Source organism: Bombina bombina, chromosome 2, assembly GCF_027579735.1.
Source record: "Bombina bombina isolate aBomBom1 chromosome 2, aBomBom1.pri, whole genome shotgun sequence".
Taxonomy (NCBI): domain Eukaryota; kingdom Metazoa; phylum Chordata; class Amphibia; order Anura; family Bombinatoridae; genus Bombina; species Bombina bombina.
This window is the reverse complement of record NC_069500.1, coordinates 745,620,581-745,633,990: the sequence shown is the minus strand read 5'-3', so window position 1 is coordinate 745,633,990 and position 13,410 is coordinate 745,620,581. Positions and strand designations below refer to the sequence as shown.

At 38.9% G+C, this 13,410-nt stretch overlaps 1 protein-coding gene across 2 annotated transcripts in view; it reads right to left on the bottom strand.

Annotated features, from left to right (window-relative positions):
- R3HDM4 (R3H domain containing 4) overlaps positions 1–13,410 on the bottom strand; it is a 100,272-nt gene that overhangs the window by 61,259 nt on the left and 25,603 nt on the right. For both annotated transcript variants that reach the window (XM_053702825.1, XM_053702826.1), the window contains exons 2-5: positions 9,668–9,822; positions 9,214–9,332; positions 8,283–8,400; positions 7,869–7,954 (exon numbers count right to left, since the gene is read on the bottom strand). In XM_053702825.1, the coding sequence (XP_053558800.1) occupies positions 7,869–7,954; positions 8,283–8,400; positions 9,214–9,332; positions 9,668–9,822 (478 nt within the window). The remainder of the gene's footprint in view (positions 1–7,868; positions 7,955–8,282; positions 8,401–9,213; positions 9,333–9,667; positions 9,823–13,410) is intronic.

The following is a 13,410-nucleotide window of genomic DNA, read 5'->3' as shown; positions in this document are numbered from 1 at the left end:
GTCATCTAGTGTGGATGATTGAAGTGTCTCTTCCAGAGACTCAAACCAAAATGCTGCTGCAGCCGTGACAGGCGCAATACATGCAAGAGGTTGCAATATAAACCCTTGTTGAACAAACATTTTCTTAAGGTAACCCTCTAATTTTTTATCCATTGGATCTGAAAAAGCACAGCTATCCTCCACTGGGATAGTGGTACGCTTAGCTAAAGTAGAAACTGCTCCCTCCACCTTAGGGACCATTTGCCATAAGTCCCGTGTGGCGGCGTCTATTGGAAACATTTTTCTGAATATAGGAGGGGGTGAGAAAGGCACACCGGGTCTATCCCACTCCTTAGTAACAATGTCAGTAAGTCTCTTAGGTATAGGAAAAACGTCAGTACTCGTCGGTACCGCAAAATATTTATCCAACCTACACATTTTTTCTGGGATTGCAACTGTGTTACAATCATTCAGAGCCGCTAATACCTCCCCTAGTAACACACGGAGGTTCTCAAGCTTAAATTTAAAATTTGAAATGTCTGAGTCCAGTTTATTTGGATCAGAACCGTCACCCACAGAATGAAGCTCTCCGTCTTCATGTTCTGCAAACTGTGACGCAGTATCAGACATGGCCCTTGCATTATCAGCGCACTCTGTTGTCATCCCAGAGTGATCACGTTTACCTCTTAGTTCTGGTAGTTTAGCCAAAACTTCAGTCATAACAGTAGCCATATCTTGTAATGTGATTTGTAATGGCCGCCCAGATGCACTCGGCGCTACAATATCACGCACCTCCTGAGCGGGAGATGCAGGTACTGACACGTGAGGCGAGTTAGTCGGCATAACTCTCCCCTCGTTGTTTGGTGAAATATGTTCAATTTGTACAGATTGACTATTTTTTAAAGTGGCATCAATACATTTAGTACATAAATTTCTATTGGGCTCCACTTTGGCATTAACACATATAGCACAGATATCTTCCTCTGAATCAGACATGTTTAACACACTAGCAAATAAACAGCAACTTGGAAATACTTTTCAAAGTAATTTACAAATAATATGAAAACGAACTGTGCCTTTAAGAAGCACAGAAAAATATTATAACAGATAAAATAATTAAGTTATAGCATCAATCTTTGTCAGAATATACAGTTTTAGCAAAGGATTGTTCCCCTCAGCAAATGATAACTAACCCAGGCAGCAGAAAAAAAAATACACAAATAAACGTTTTTTATATCACAGTCAATACAATCAGCACAGCTCTGCTGTATGATTACTTCCCTCAAAAAAGACTCTTGAGATCCCTGAACTCTGTAGAGATGAACCGGATCATGCAGGAAGAAAATGAACCTCTGACTGAGTTTTTCTGATGCATAGTGAAAGCACCAAAATGGCCCCTCCCCCACACACATAACAGTGAGAGAGATCAGTGAACTGCTCTAATTTAAATCAAAACTATTGCCAAGTGGAAAAAAAGTGCCCAAAACATTTTTTCACCCAGTACCTCAGAGAAAAAAACGTTTTTACATGCCAGCAAAAAAACATTTTACCTCAATAATTAATTGTCATTTAAAACCTATTGCAAGTCCCTGCAAAATAGGTTAAGACTATGTATACAGTTTAAAAGCCAGAGAAGTACCATTTCCCAGAAAACTGAAGTGTAAAATATACATACATGACAGCCTGATATCAGCTACATCTACTGCATTCAAGGCTGAGTTTACATTATAACGGTATGGCAGGATTTTCTCATCAATTCCATGTCAGAAAATAATAAACTGCTACATACCTCTTTGCAGATTAATCTGCCTGCTGTCCCCTGATCTGAAGTTTACCTCACTCCTCAGATGGCCGAGAAACAGCAATATGATCTTAACTACTCCGGCTAAAATCATAGAAAAACTCAGGTAGATTCTTCTTCAAATTCTACCAGAGAAGGAATAACACACTCCGGTGCTATTATAAAATAACAAACTTTTGATTGAAGATATAAAAACTAAATATATCACCATAGTCCTCTCACACATCCTATCTAGTCGTTGGGTGCAAGAGAATGACTGGGGGTGACGTAGAGGGGAGGAGCTATATAGCAACTCTGCTGGGTGAATCCTCTTGCACTTCCTGTAGGGGAGCAGTTAATATCCCACAAGTAATGATGACCCGTGGACTGATCACACTTAACAGAAGAAATAGGCAATACTCTCCTCACATCCCTCTGACATTCACTGCACGCTGAGAGGAAAACCGGGCTCCAACCTGCTGCGGAGCGCATATCAACGTAGAATCTAGCACAAACTTACTTCACCACCTCCATAGGAGGCAAAGTTTGTAAAACTGAATTGTGGGTGTGGTGAGGGGTGTATTTATAGGCATTTTAAGGTTTGGGAAACTTTGCCCCTCCTGGTAGGAATGTATATCCCATACGTCACTAGCTCATGGACTCTTGCTAATTACATGAAAGAAAGGAAAGGAGGAGTTTAAAGCACAGTGCTATAAACCAATCTCTTTCCTCTTTCTTTTTTGTAACTATTTAAAGGGGTAGCACCAGACAGAGTCAGATTTCTAAGCTTAGTCTTTTTCTACTTTGTAACCAATTCACAATGCCAGTATTCAATAATCCATTTCAATAGTTACGCAGGAGGAAAGAAACACATGTTTGCAAAACACACGCAATCCAAAAGTGATTGAAAACATTCCCTGATCTCCCCTCTAAAAGGGTCAGAATAAATACTAGGAGATGGGACAGTGCTGGTCTGTTCCAAAATGTACCAATAAGAAGACAGCAACAGAACGGAGAAAACACAAACAGATTTGCAGATAAGACACAAGTACTCCGAGTTCACATTCCAAATTTCTATACATTAAAACACACAAAGACTTCTGTTGGAAAAATGTATGATGTAAATTTAACAAATTAAATATATAAAATCAGTGTAAATGACACAGAATAATGTTCTTGATGCATGGTTCTTTACCCCCTCGTTTAATAAGTAAAACGGAGCAGCAGTACAGTATAGTGCATACAATAGTGGCCATGGCTGCTCTGAGGGAAAGAGGAGGGAGCGGAAGTACTAAGCATGCACATTTTTTTTTTTTAAGCTTTGTGAGACCGAAGTGCTACACACTATAGTTATTTAATGGACCGACGAGACAAACTGTGCTGCACTAAACCTGACCTTAGAACACAGCGATAGCCACTGATGTCCGACATGACAGAACTGTACAAAAATAAGCCATGCAGTGTCATCTACAGAGATAAACAAGTACCCCACAGAAAAACTCTGGGTAAACAACTCTAAGATTTAATTATAATACGGTTACATGAGTGTGCATAATAAAAGGATACATGTCCCCCTAAGCCCTGATGTACAAAAACTAATGTACCAGCTAAGAAGCCTGAGGGCTGTGTAAGGGTATGTCACATTGGGTGTTTGGATCAGCAATTTAATTTTGATCCATCAAATAACTGAACGACACAGTAATATGTCAGTAGTGAAATGAGGTTTATTGGATTAACAGAAAATGTGCAATATGCATCAAAACGAAATTAGACAGGTGCATAAATTTGGGCACTCCAACAGAAATATCACAATAATATTTATTAGAGCCTCCTTTAGCAGAAATAACAGCCTCTAGACGCTTCCTACAGCCTGTAATGAGTGTCTTGCAAGGAGGACTGGTCCAAAATACCTTCATCCAGAAATCTCCAGTTCAGTTAGGTTTGATGGTTGCCGAGCATGGACAGCCTGCTACAAATCACCCCACAGATTTTCAATGATATTCAGGTCTGGGGACTGGGATGGCCATTCCAGAACATTGTACTTGTTCCTCTGCATAAATGCCAGAGTAGATTTTGAGCAGTGTTTTTGGTTGTCTTGTTGAAATATCCAGCACCAGGGTAACTTCGACTTTGTGACTGATTCCTATACATTATTCTCAAGTATCTGCCAATATTGAGTGGAATCCATGCAACCCTCAACTTTAACAAGATTCCCAGTACCGGCACTGGCCACACAACCCCACAGCATGATGGAACATCCACTAAATTTTACTGTGGCTAGAAAGAGTTTGTCTTGGAATGCTGTGTTCTTTTGCCGCCATGCATAACTCCCCTTGTTATGACCAAATAACTCAATCTTTGTGTCATCAGTCCACAGCTCCTTCTTCCAAAATGAAGCTGGCTTGTCCAAATGTGCGTTTGCATACCTCAAGCGACTCAGTTTGTGGCGTGTGTGCAGAAAAGGCTTCATCCGCATCACTCTCCCATACGCTGATTTGTTGAACGATGCAGTTACACCATCTGCAGCAAGTTGATGTTGTAGGTCTTTGGAGGTGGTCTGTGGGCTGTTTTTGACCGTTATCACCATCCTTTGCCTTTCCGATATTTTACTTCTGGCCTTAACAAGAACTGTGCCTGTGGTCTTCCATTTCTTCACTAGGTTCCTCACAGTGGACACTGACAGCTTAAATCTCTGCAATAGCTTTTTGCAGCCTTCCCCTAAACCATAATGTTAAACAATCTTTGTTTTCAGGTCATTCGAGAGTTGTTTTGAGGCCCCTATGTTGCCACTCTTCAGAGGAGAGAGTCAAAGAGAACAACAACTTCAAATTCAAGGCTTAATGGGCTCACCAAACCAAATGTGTGTTCCAATTAATCAGTGTTAGGTAGTTACAGGTATTCAAATCAACAAAATGACAAGGGTGCCCAAATTTATGTACCTGTCTACTTTCGTTTTGATGCATATTGCACATTTTCTGTTAATCCAACAAACCTAATTTCACTAATGAAATATTACTGTGTCCTTCAGTTATTTGATAGATCAAAATTAAATTGCTGATCCAAAACACCCAATTATGTATAAATGAAAATCATGGAAATTGTCAGGGGTGCCTAAACTTTTGCATATGGCTGTATGTTTACACTATACCATAGTCTAAAAAAAACCCCAAATGAAAATGGCATAATAAAAAATACTTCAATGCTAAAAATTACTAACCTTCAACTAAGGCTTCAGCTCACAGACGAGGCCCACACTAGGCTTAAATGTACATCTGGGGTATTGCCGTTTCTCTCGTTCAGAGAGAGGTATTACTGGCATTTTGGCATTGGACTGCATGGTTTAGTCAGGATCAGACTGATATACTAAAATAAAGTTCTTCTCTGTGAAAGGCACATGTTGAGCAAAATGAGGCTGCACCTTGGGTGGTAACTAGCCATAGAACAAACTGATATGCTATTGTTTTCTTAGGTTGAGCACTTCTCTTTTTATTTATTAAGGCTTCAGTGAGTCAATGTTTTTTAGCTGGTGGTGTGTAAATATAGGTGTGCTCATGTGTATTATATATATATGCTGCTAGACTTGCTCAGCACAGGGTTGCCATAAACTTTCAATTTGTAAAAAAAAAAAAGTGCAATAAAATGGAAGTATGCCTGTATTTGCACAACACCGTTTTTTTTTTTTTTTTCCCTCGCCACATAACTCATTACATTAAAAATGTAATTATTTTTTTTAAATTATCTATCACACACTATTTGCATCATACAACAGTATTTTTTCTCTCATCATACACCATCATCTGCATCCCCCAACAGTATTTTTTTCCACACCACATATCACTTTAAATTACATTTCTATTTTTTGTTATATTTCAATTTTTTTAAAAATATTTCTATTTTTTTTGTTATTAAAGTGAAGGTAAAGTTATCCGGTATTTCAGCTAACCAACCATTTCTCAATAGTACCTTAATGTATTTCCCAAGTTTTTTTTTCCATTACTGTTATATTTAATTGGTAAAAATATATTTCACATTTCCTCACCGTTTGGCGGCCGACTTCTCTTAAGCCCTACTTCCCTGTTCTGCCAGCTGTGACGTCTTGAGCGGTCCCACCCACTCTCAACAGCGCGTTCATGTTTCGGAATTAAACTGCGCATGCGCTACACTCCAATGCTGCCGACCACGTATTAAGGGATTCCTACCTAAATATAGAACGCATGTGCAAAATGGGAGCGCACAGAAAATTGTATTGCGCATGCGCTCTTGAATAAGTGGGCGAATGACGTCTAGTGACTGTCGCCTAACGGCCTACATTTCAATAGGAGAATTAAAAAACGTGATCAATAGGTAATATATATATATATTTTTTTTTTTTGGTTGACTAAAAATGTTTAATAAATTGCCTTAAAACTTGGTTTATACGCAGAGCTAAAAAAAATGATGAATGAAACCTATATTTATTTGACTCCATAAACGGAATACTGGAAAGAGACTAAGGTAACTTTACCTTCACTTTAATGTCTCTTCATTCACTCCTTACAAAAACATTTAGTTTTTTTTTCAGTTGTGGTTGTTGGAGGAAAATATATCATTTTACACAGAGAGGATTATTTCAATGTTTATTTTATAGTAGTGTATACAACATGTACATTTTTTTCCTTTTTAAATTTAGAGCAATTTTTGAATATCTCCAAATTATTTTAAAACATCTTTGTACGGGCCTTTGGGAGTACATTTTTTAAAATTATTTGTTAATGTATATTATGTGTTTTATAAGACGTATTTTTATTGGTTGCTATATAATAGCACTTTGAGGTTTTATAAGATATATTAAGATTGGCTGTTATATAGTAACACCTTGATGACACACCACACATGAATGATTCCACACAGGAGTGTAGTATCTTTTACTGGCTATTTAAAGAGCGCAAACTGTTTTTTTTATGCCTGATCAAGCAAACAGTCAGCAGACGGGAAATGCATTGCAAAAAAACATTTTACAGTTGATGGCTCCAGTATTTCTTTATGCAGTGGTGGTCTAATAATGCATTTTGTATGCATGGTTTGAGTATATCTCTTGTAGAACCCCCTGCTTCACTACCAGCTGGACATTTGCCAAAGGGAACAGAATACAGAAAACAGCCAGTTGCAGTACACTATATACAGGAAGCAGCTCACTGGAGTGCCTGTCGGCTGGAGACAGGAGTTACTAACCTATGCTTATTGCACCATTGTTTTTGGTGTCATCACAAAGCGCGAGTCCTTTAAATTCTTTGAATGTCATATATTTGGACTTAACAAGCTTACACTATGTGGCAACCTTTGTTCCTTGCGTTTTCTAGAATATCCAGTGTCCAGTAGAAGAGCACATCTAAGTAAGCTGGGACAATGACTCTAGATCTTGCATAGGATGTAACCTGACAAGGTCAACAAAAGGAGGCTGCAAGACCAGTCCCAGCGACACCTGTGCCAGGCTAGTTAGAAACTACTGCAGAAATACTTTCGCTTCCTATGGTGCTCCTCTACGCCCCTCTGCCCAGCTCCTCTACGCCCCTCTGCCCATTTCTCGGTCCTCTAAAAGGTGATAACAGCAGTTTGAGCACCACTTTCAATGAAGAAATCTAAAGAACCTCACACTTTCACCTCCTCCTGTGACATCAACAATTAAAACAGAGGAATCAGGAAGTGGAAGGGATTAAATCCTTTTAGTGATGGGTAATTTTTGCCTGCCTCCTAGGTAACTTCAAGTGTGTGAGCTCAATGTTATCTATAAGACATACACAAACTAACATCGCTCTAGTGGTGAAAAACTGTCAAAATGCATTCAGATTAGAGGCGGCCATCAAGGTCTAAGAAATTAGCATATGAACCTTCTAGGTTTAGCTTCCAACTAAGAATACCAAGAGAACAAAGCAAAATTGGTGATAAAAGTAAAGTGGTTTAAAATTACATGCCCTATTTGAATCACAAAATATGATTTTCCAGAGAGCAGTCTATAAAAAAAAAAGGTTATTGTAGTTGGTGTTCTACAAATAATAATAATTGTAGATAAATCATTTAAAAGGCTTTTTGTGATTGACCCCTTAGTCCAAGGCGAAGGAATATTACTTACCATTGGTATATGCCGTCTTCTGAGGATACCTCGCAAACTGCGGTTTATTCGCTGATAACACTCTTCAGGGGTGTATGCAGGATGCTCTGAATTGCAATAGAAGAACAAAAGGACAGTGTTTAGAGATGTGGGATTTTTGGAAATTTGTTACTCAATTGTTTATTTCAATTAGCAAAGTTCAGGAGTAAAAAGAAACATCAAAAGAAAAAAAAAAAAGTCAAAATTAAACTAAAAATTCTATTAAGAGGAAATAAAAAGATGAACAGAGTATGAAAGGAGTTTGAGTTTAATCACTCTGAACATGCAGGCAAGTTGCTATGAAGCAATGAGACACAGGGACAATGCACAGTGTAACATCTGCTCAAGATAAAGTGTGAGCCTTTGTACACCAGAACATTCTCATCCCCCTGGTACCTGTCCTCTTGTCTCGTCGATTGTTAGCCCTCTCTCTTGGGCTCCTCATTTCCTGCTCCAGATACAGAAGGACCTTCTCTTGCTCCTCCCCAGAGCGATTCATAAAATCGTTCCATATCTTGTGAAAAAAGCAGTATCTTGTATCAGATACAGTACGAGTTAGCTGTGTGCCTACTTCTAAGATGGTACCCTGACCAAAGCACATCAGAAGTTGTTAGCTTAAACATTAAAAATGGACTCCAAATATATACTGTATGTTAGTTTGCAGAACAAAGGCTGAGATCCCTACAGAAGCAGAACCAATCCAATTCTATAGATGGCAACTTATATATATAAATCTCTATCTCTCATTTTCTTGGGAACACTTAGTCTCTGTTAGACATAGAGAAAGTACAAACAGTGCCTATTGTTATCATTCATCATCAAGTTGCTGTATATAATTCACCCACCTCCGAGAATCAATTTATTCTAAGAGCATCAAGATAATTCACAACTATCAAGAGCTCAACTTTTAAGACCAGGAAAAATAAATTAAATATAAAAAAATTACACAGCAAATAAAGAGTTACATCTCTATAAATTGTAAAAGATTTACTATATAAGAGCCAGCACATGAAAGAAAAAAAAACAAAAAAAAAAAAAAACACCACCTTTCATAATAAGGCAGGATATAAAAGCCAACTTGTAGCTCAAGCCTCTTCTTTTCTTATATGTCGCAAAACCTAAACTACTCATTGAAGTTCATTCAGCAGAATATTTTTAGCCAAAGGGGGTTTCAGTCTATTATCCTTTTAAAAATAAATTAAATACAAGATACACGTTTTCCCAATTTAGTGTTGTGTGCCCCATAAAGTCAGGCTATGACAATAGTAAAACGACTGTTCAGAGCTCGTATTTTCATTGGTGAGACACCTGGTTATTAACCTCTTACCTCCACATAGGTTTCATTGTTACAAGCCTCAGTGAATATGCTGGGAGTTGCGCAAGGACAAGCCTCTCCTTCTTCAGTGACACACTCCTCCCTCTCAAGCAGAGTCATCAGGTAACGAGCTGATTAATATCAAGGGGGTGATGAGAAAAAAAAAAAAAAACGATTTTTTTTTTTATAGGAAAATATGCCTCGATAGCTTCCCCCCCACTTTCATAAGCATTTATCTAAAACCTGAATTTATTAATAAACCAATTCCATTATTTTACACATCTAATATGAAATCCATTTACTACTATTTAAAATTCATTAGCACTATAATTTTCTACTAGTGCCACTGCAGAATGGTCACATATACAGCTTAGCCAAGGAAAGGCTTTGGGAGATGCTGCTGATATATTTAAAAAAAAGAGGGGAGCCCTATATTTTATAGGGACACCCCCTTCCTTGGTCTCACTGTTCTCTAGACGACGGAGGCTTTTGCGTCCCTTGGCTCGTGGAGTTAGATCTGAGTTGCGGATGGCCCTGTTGATGTAGTACTGCTTGCGTTTGGCAGGGGAGATCTTCTTTGATGGTGAGCTGGGAGCAGGGGACTGGCATTCCTCAATCAACCTATAAAGGGAGTAGAGGAGCAGTAAGCTAGAATCCATTCTGGTACACATGCAATTACTATAGTTTATAGGCAAAAAAAAAAAAAACTACAGCCTAGAGAACAATGTGCTTAAAAGAACTTACTCTAGTTAAAAATCAATGTGTTTAAAAATCAAACAAAAAAAAAAACCACAAACTATATAATAATAATAATAATGCTACAAATTAAACCGCGCTCATTCCACAAGTGCTTTTGTTGCAGCCTCTACATGGAGCAAGTTAATAGACATAAGGGTCTAGACTGTATTGTATATTTCTATTAAAAAATAACACAAAAAAAAAAAAACGACATGTCTGTCTAGTTTTTAAAAAAAAAAAAAACTACACGACACGTTAACAGCATAGCAGTTGTATCACTAAAACTTGTTCTAGATTTCAATTGTTCAGTTTTCCAGTCATACCAATGTATTTTATTAAAAATTATTATATTCAATATACAGACATAGCGATAGTAGGTGGAGTGTATCCAGTGTGTGTCTTCATCTACTTTTTCATACGTCCCTATAATATCCTTTGGAGTGCGCTATTGGATAGAGATATATTTCAACATTTTTCCTTTTGAAAGCTTGTACACATAATCCATGCAAACTCAAAAATGATGCATGAATCTAAATGAATTCTGCACACAGATAAAAAGCATGATAGCTTGCTATTACTTTTTAAAATTATTGGTATATAGTTAGAAGAAGAAAAAAAACAAAAAAAAAAAAAAAAAAAAAAAAGTCTCCCCATCACGTTCTCTGAAAATTAAAGATTGCATAGAAGACTGAGTTACATTGTACACATTCCTTGGCACAAAAATTCAACATGATTTGAAATGAGACGTTAAAAGGACAAGAAAACCATATTTTTTCTTTTACGATTTAGAAAGCATTGCTATTTCTTCAACAATGGATATCTAAAGAATGAAGCAATTTAGATAATACAAGTAAATTGGAAAGTTTTTTTAAAATTGTATTCTCTATCTGAATCATGAAAGAAAATATTTGGGTTTAATGTCCCTTGAGACTTTTTAATGTATAGTAAAAAACATAATTTATGCTTACCTGATAAATTCCTTTCTTCTGTTGTGTGATCAGTCCACGGGTCATCATTACTTCTGGGATATAACTCCTCCCCAACAGGAAATGCAAGAGGATTCACCCAGCAGAGCTGCATATAGCTCCTCCCCTCTACGTCAGTCCCAGTCATTCGACCAAGAATCAACGAGAAAGGAGTAACCAAGGGTGAAGTGGTGACTGGAGTATAATTTAAAAGATATTTACCTGCCTTAAAACAGGGCGGGCCGTGGACTGATCACACAACAGAAGAAAGGAATTTATCAGGTAAGCATAAATTATGTTTTCTTCTGTTATGTGTGATCAGTCCACGGGTCATCATTACTTCTGGGATACCAATACCAAAGCAAAAGTACACGGATGACGGGAGGGATAGGCAGGCTCATTATACAGAAGGAACCACTGCCTGAAGAACCTTTCTCCCAAAAATAGCCTCCGAAGAAGCAAAAGTGTAAAATTTGTAAAATTTGGAAAAAGTATGAAGCGAAGACCAAGTTGCAGCCTTGCAAATCTGTTCAACAGAGGCCTCATTCTTAAAGGCCCAAGTGGAAGCCACAGCTCTAGTGGAGTGAGCTGTAATTCTTTCAGGAGGCTGCTGTCCAGCAGTCTCATAGGCTAAACGTATTATGCTACGAAGCCAAAAAGAGAGAGAGGTAGCAGAAGCTTTTTGACCTCTCCTCTGTCCAGAATAAACGACAAACAGGGAAGAAGTTTGGCGAAAATCTTTAGTTGCCTGCAAGTAGAACTTGAGGGCACGAACTACATCCAGATTGTGTAGAAGACGTTCCTTCTTTGAAGAAGGATTTGGACACAAGGATGGAACAACAATCTCTTGATTGATATTCCTGTTAGTGACTACCTTAGGTAAGAACCCAGGTTTAGTACGCAGAACTACCTTGTCTGAGTGAAAAATCAGATAAGGAGAATCACAATGTAAGGCTGATAACTCAGAGACTCTTCGAGCCGAGGAAATAGCCATTAAAAACAGAACTTTCCAAGATAACAATTTTATATCAATGGAATGAAGGGGTTCAAACGGAACACCCTGTAAAACGTTAAGAACTAAGTTTAAACTCCATGGCGGAGCAACAGCTTTAAACACAGGCTTGATCCTAGCTAAAGCCTGACAAAAGGCCTGGACGTCTGGATTTTCTGACAGACGCCTGTGTAACAAGATGGACAGAGCTGAAATCTGTCCCTTTAATGAACTAGCTGATAAATCCTTTTCTAAACCTTCTTGTAGAAAGGACAATATCCTAGCGATCCTAACCTTACTCCAGGAGTAACCTTTGGATTCGCACCAGTATAGGTATTTACGCCATATTTTATGGTAAATCCTTCTGGTAACAGGCTTCCTAGCCTGTATCAGGGTATCAATAACCGACTCAGAAAAACCACGTTTTGATAAAATCAAGCGTTCAATTTCCAAGCAGTCAGCTTCAGAGAAGTTAGATTTTGATGTTTGAATGGACCCTGTATCAGAAGGTCCTGTCTTAGAGGTAGAGACCAAGGCGGACAGGATGACATGTCCACTAGATCTGCATACCAAGTCCTGCGTGGCCATGCAGGCGCTATTAGAATCACTGATGCTCTCTCCTGTTTGATTTTGGCAATCAATCGAGGAAGCAGCGGGAAGGGTGGAAACACATAAGCCATCCCGAAGTTCCAAGGTGCTGTCAAAGCATCTATCAGAACCGCTCCCGGATCCCTGGATCTGGACCCGTAGAGAGGAAGTTTGGCGTTCTGGCGAGACGCCATGAGATCTATCTCTGGTTTGCCCCAACGTCGAAGTATTTGGGCAAAGACCTCCGGATGAAGTTCCCACTCCCCCGGATGAAAAGTCTGGCGACTCAAGAAATCCGCCTCCCAGTTCTCCACTCCCGGGATGTGGATTGCTGACAGGTGGCAAGAGTGAGACTCTGCCCAGCGAATTATCTTTGATACTTCCATCATTGCTAGGGAGCTTCTTGTCCCTCCCTGATGGTTGATGTAAGCTACAGTCGTGATGTTGTCCGACTGAAACCTGATGAACCCCCGAGTTGTTAATTGGGGCCAAGCCAGAAGGGCATTGAGAACTGCTCTCAATTCCAGGATGTTTATTGGAAGGAGACTCTCCTCCTGATTCCATAGTCCCTGAGCCTTCAGAGAATTCCAGACAGCGCCCCAACCTAGTAGGCTGGCGTCTGTTGTTACAATTGTCCATTCTGGCCTGCTGAATGGCATCCCCCTGGACAGGTGTGGCCGATAAAGCCACCATAGAAGAGAATTTCTGGTCTCTTGATTCAGATTCAGAGTAGGGGACAAATCTGAGTAATCCCCATTCCACTGATTTAGCATGCACAATTGCAGCGGTCTGAGGTGTAGGCGTGCAAAAGGTACTATGTCCATTGCCGCTACCATTAAGCCGATCACCTCCATGCATTGAGCTACTGACGGGTGTTGAATGGAATGAAGGACACGGCATGCATTTTGAAGCTTTGTTAACCTGTCT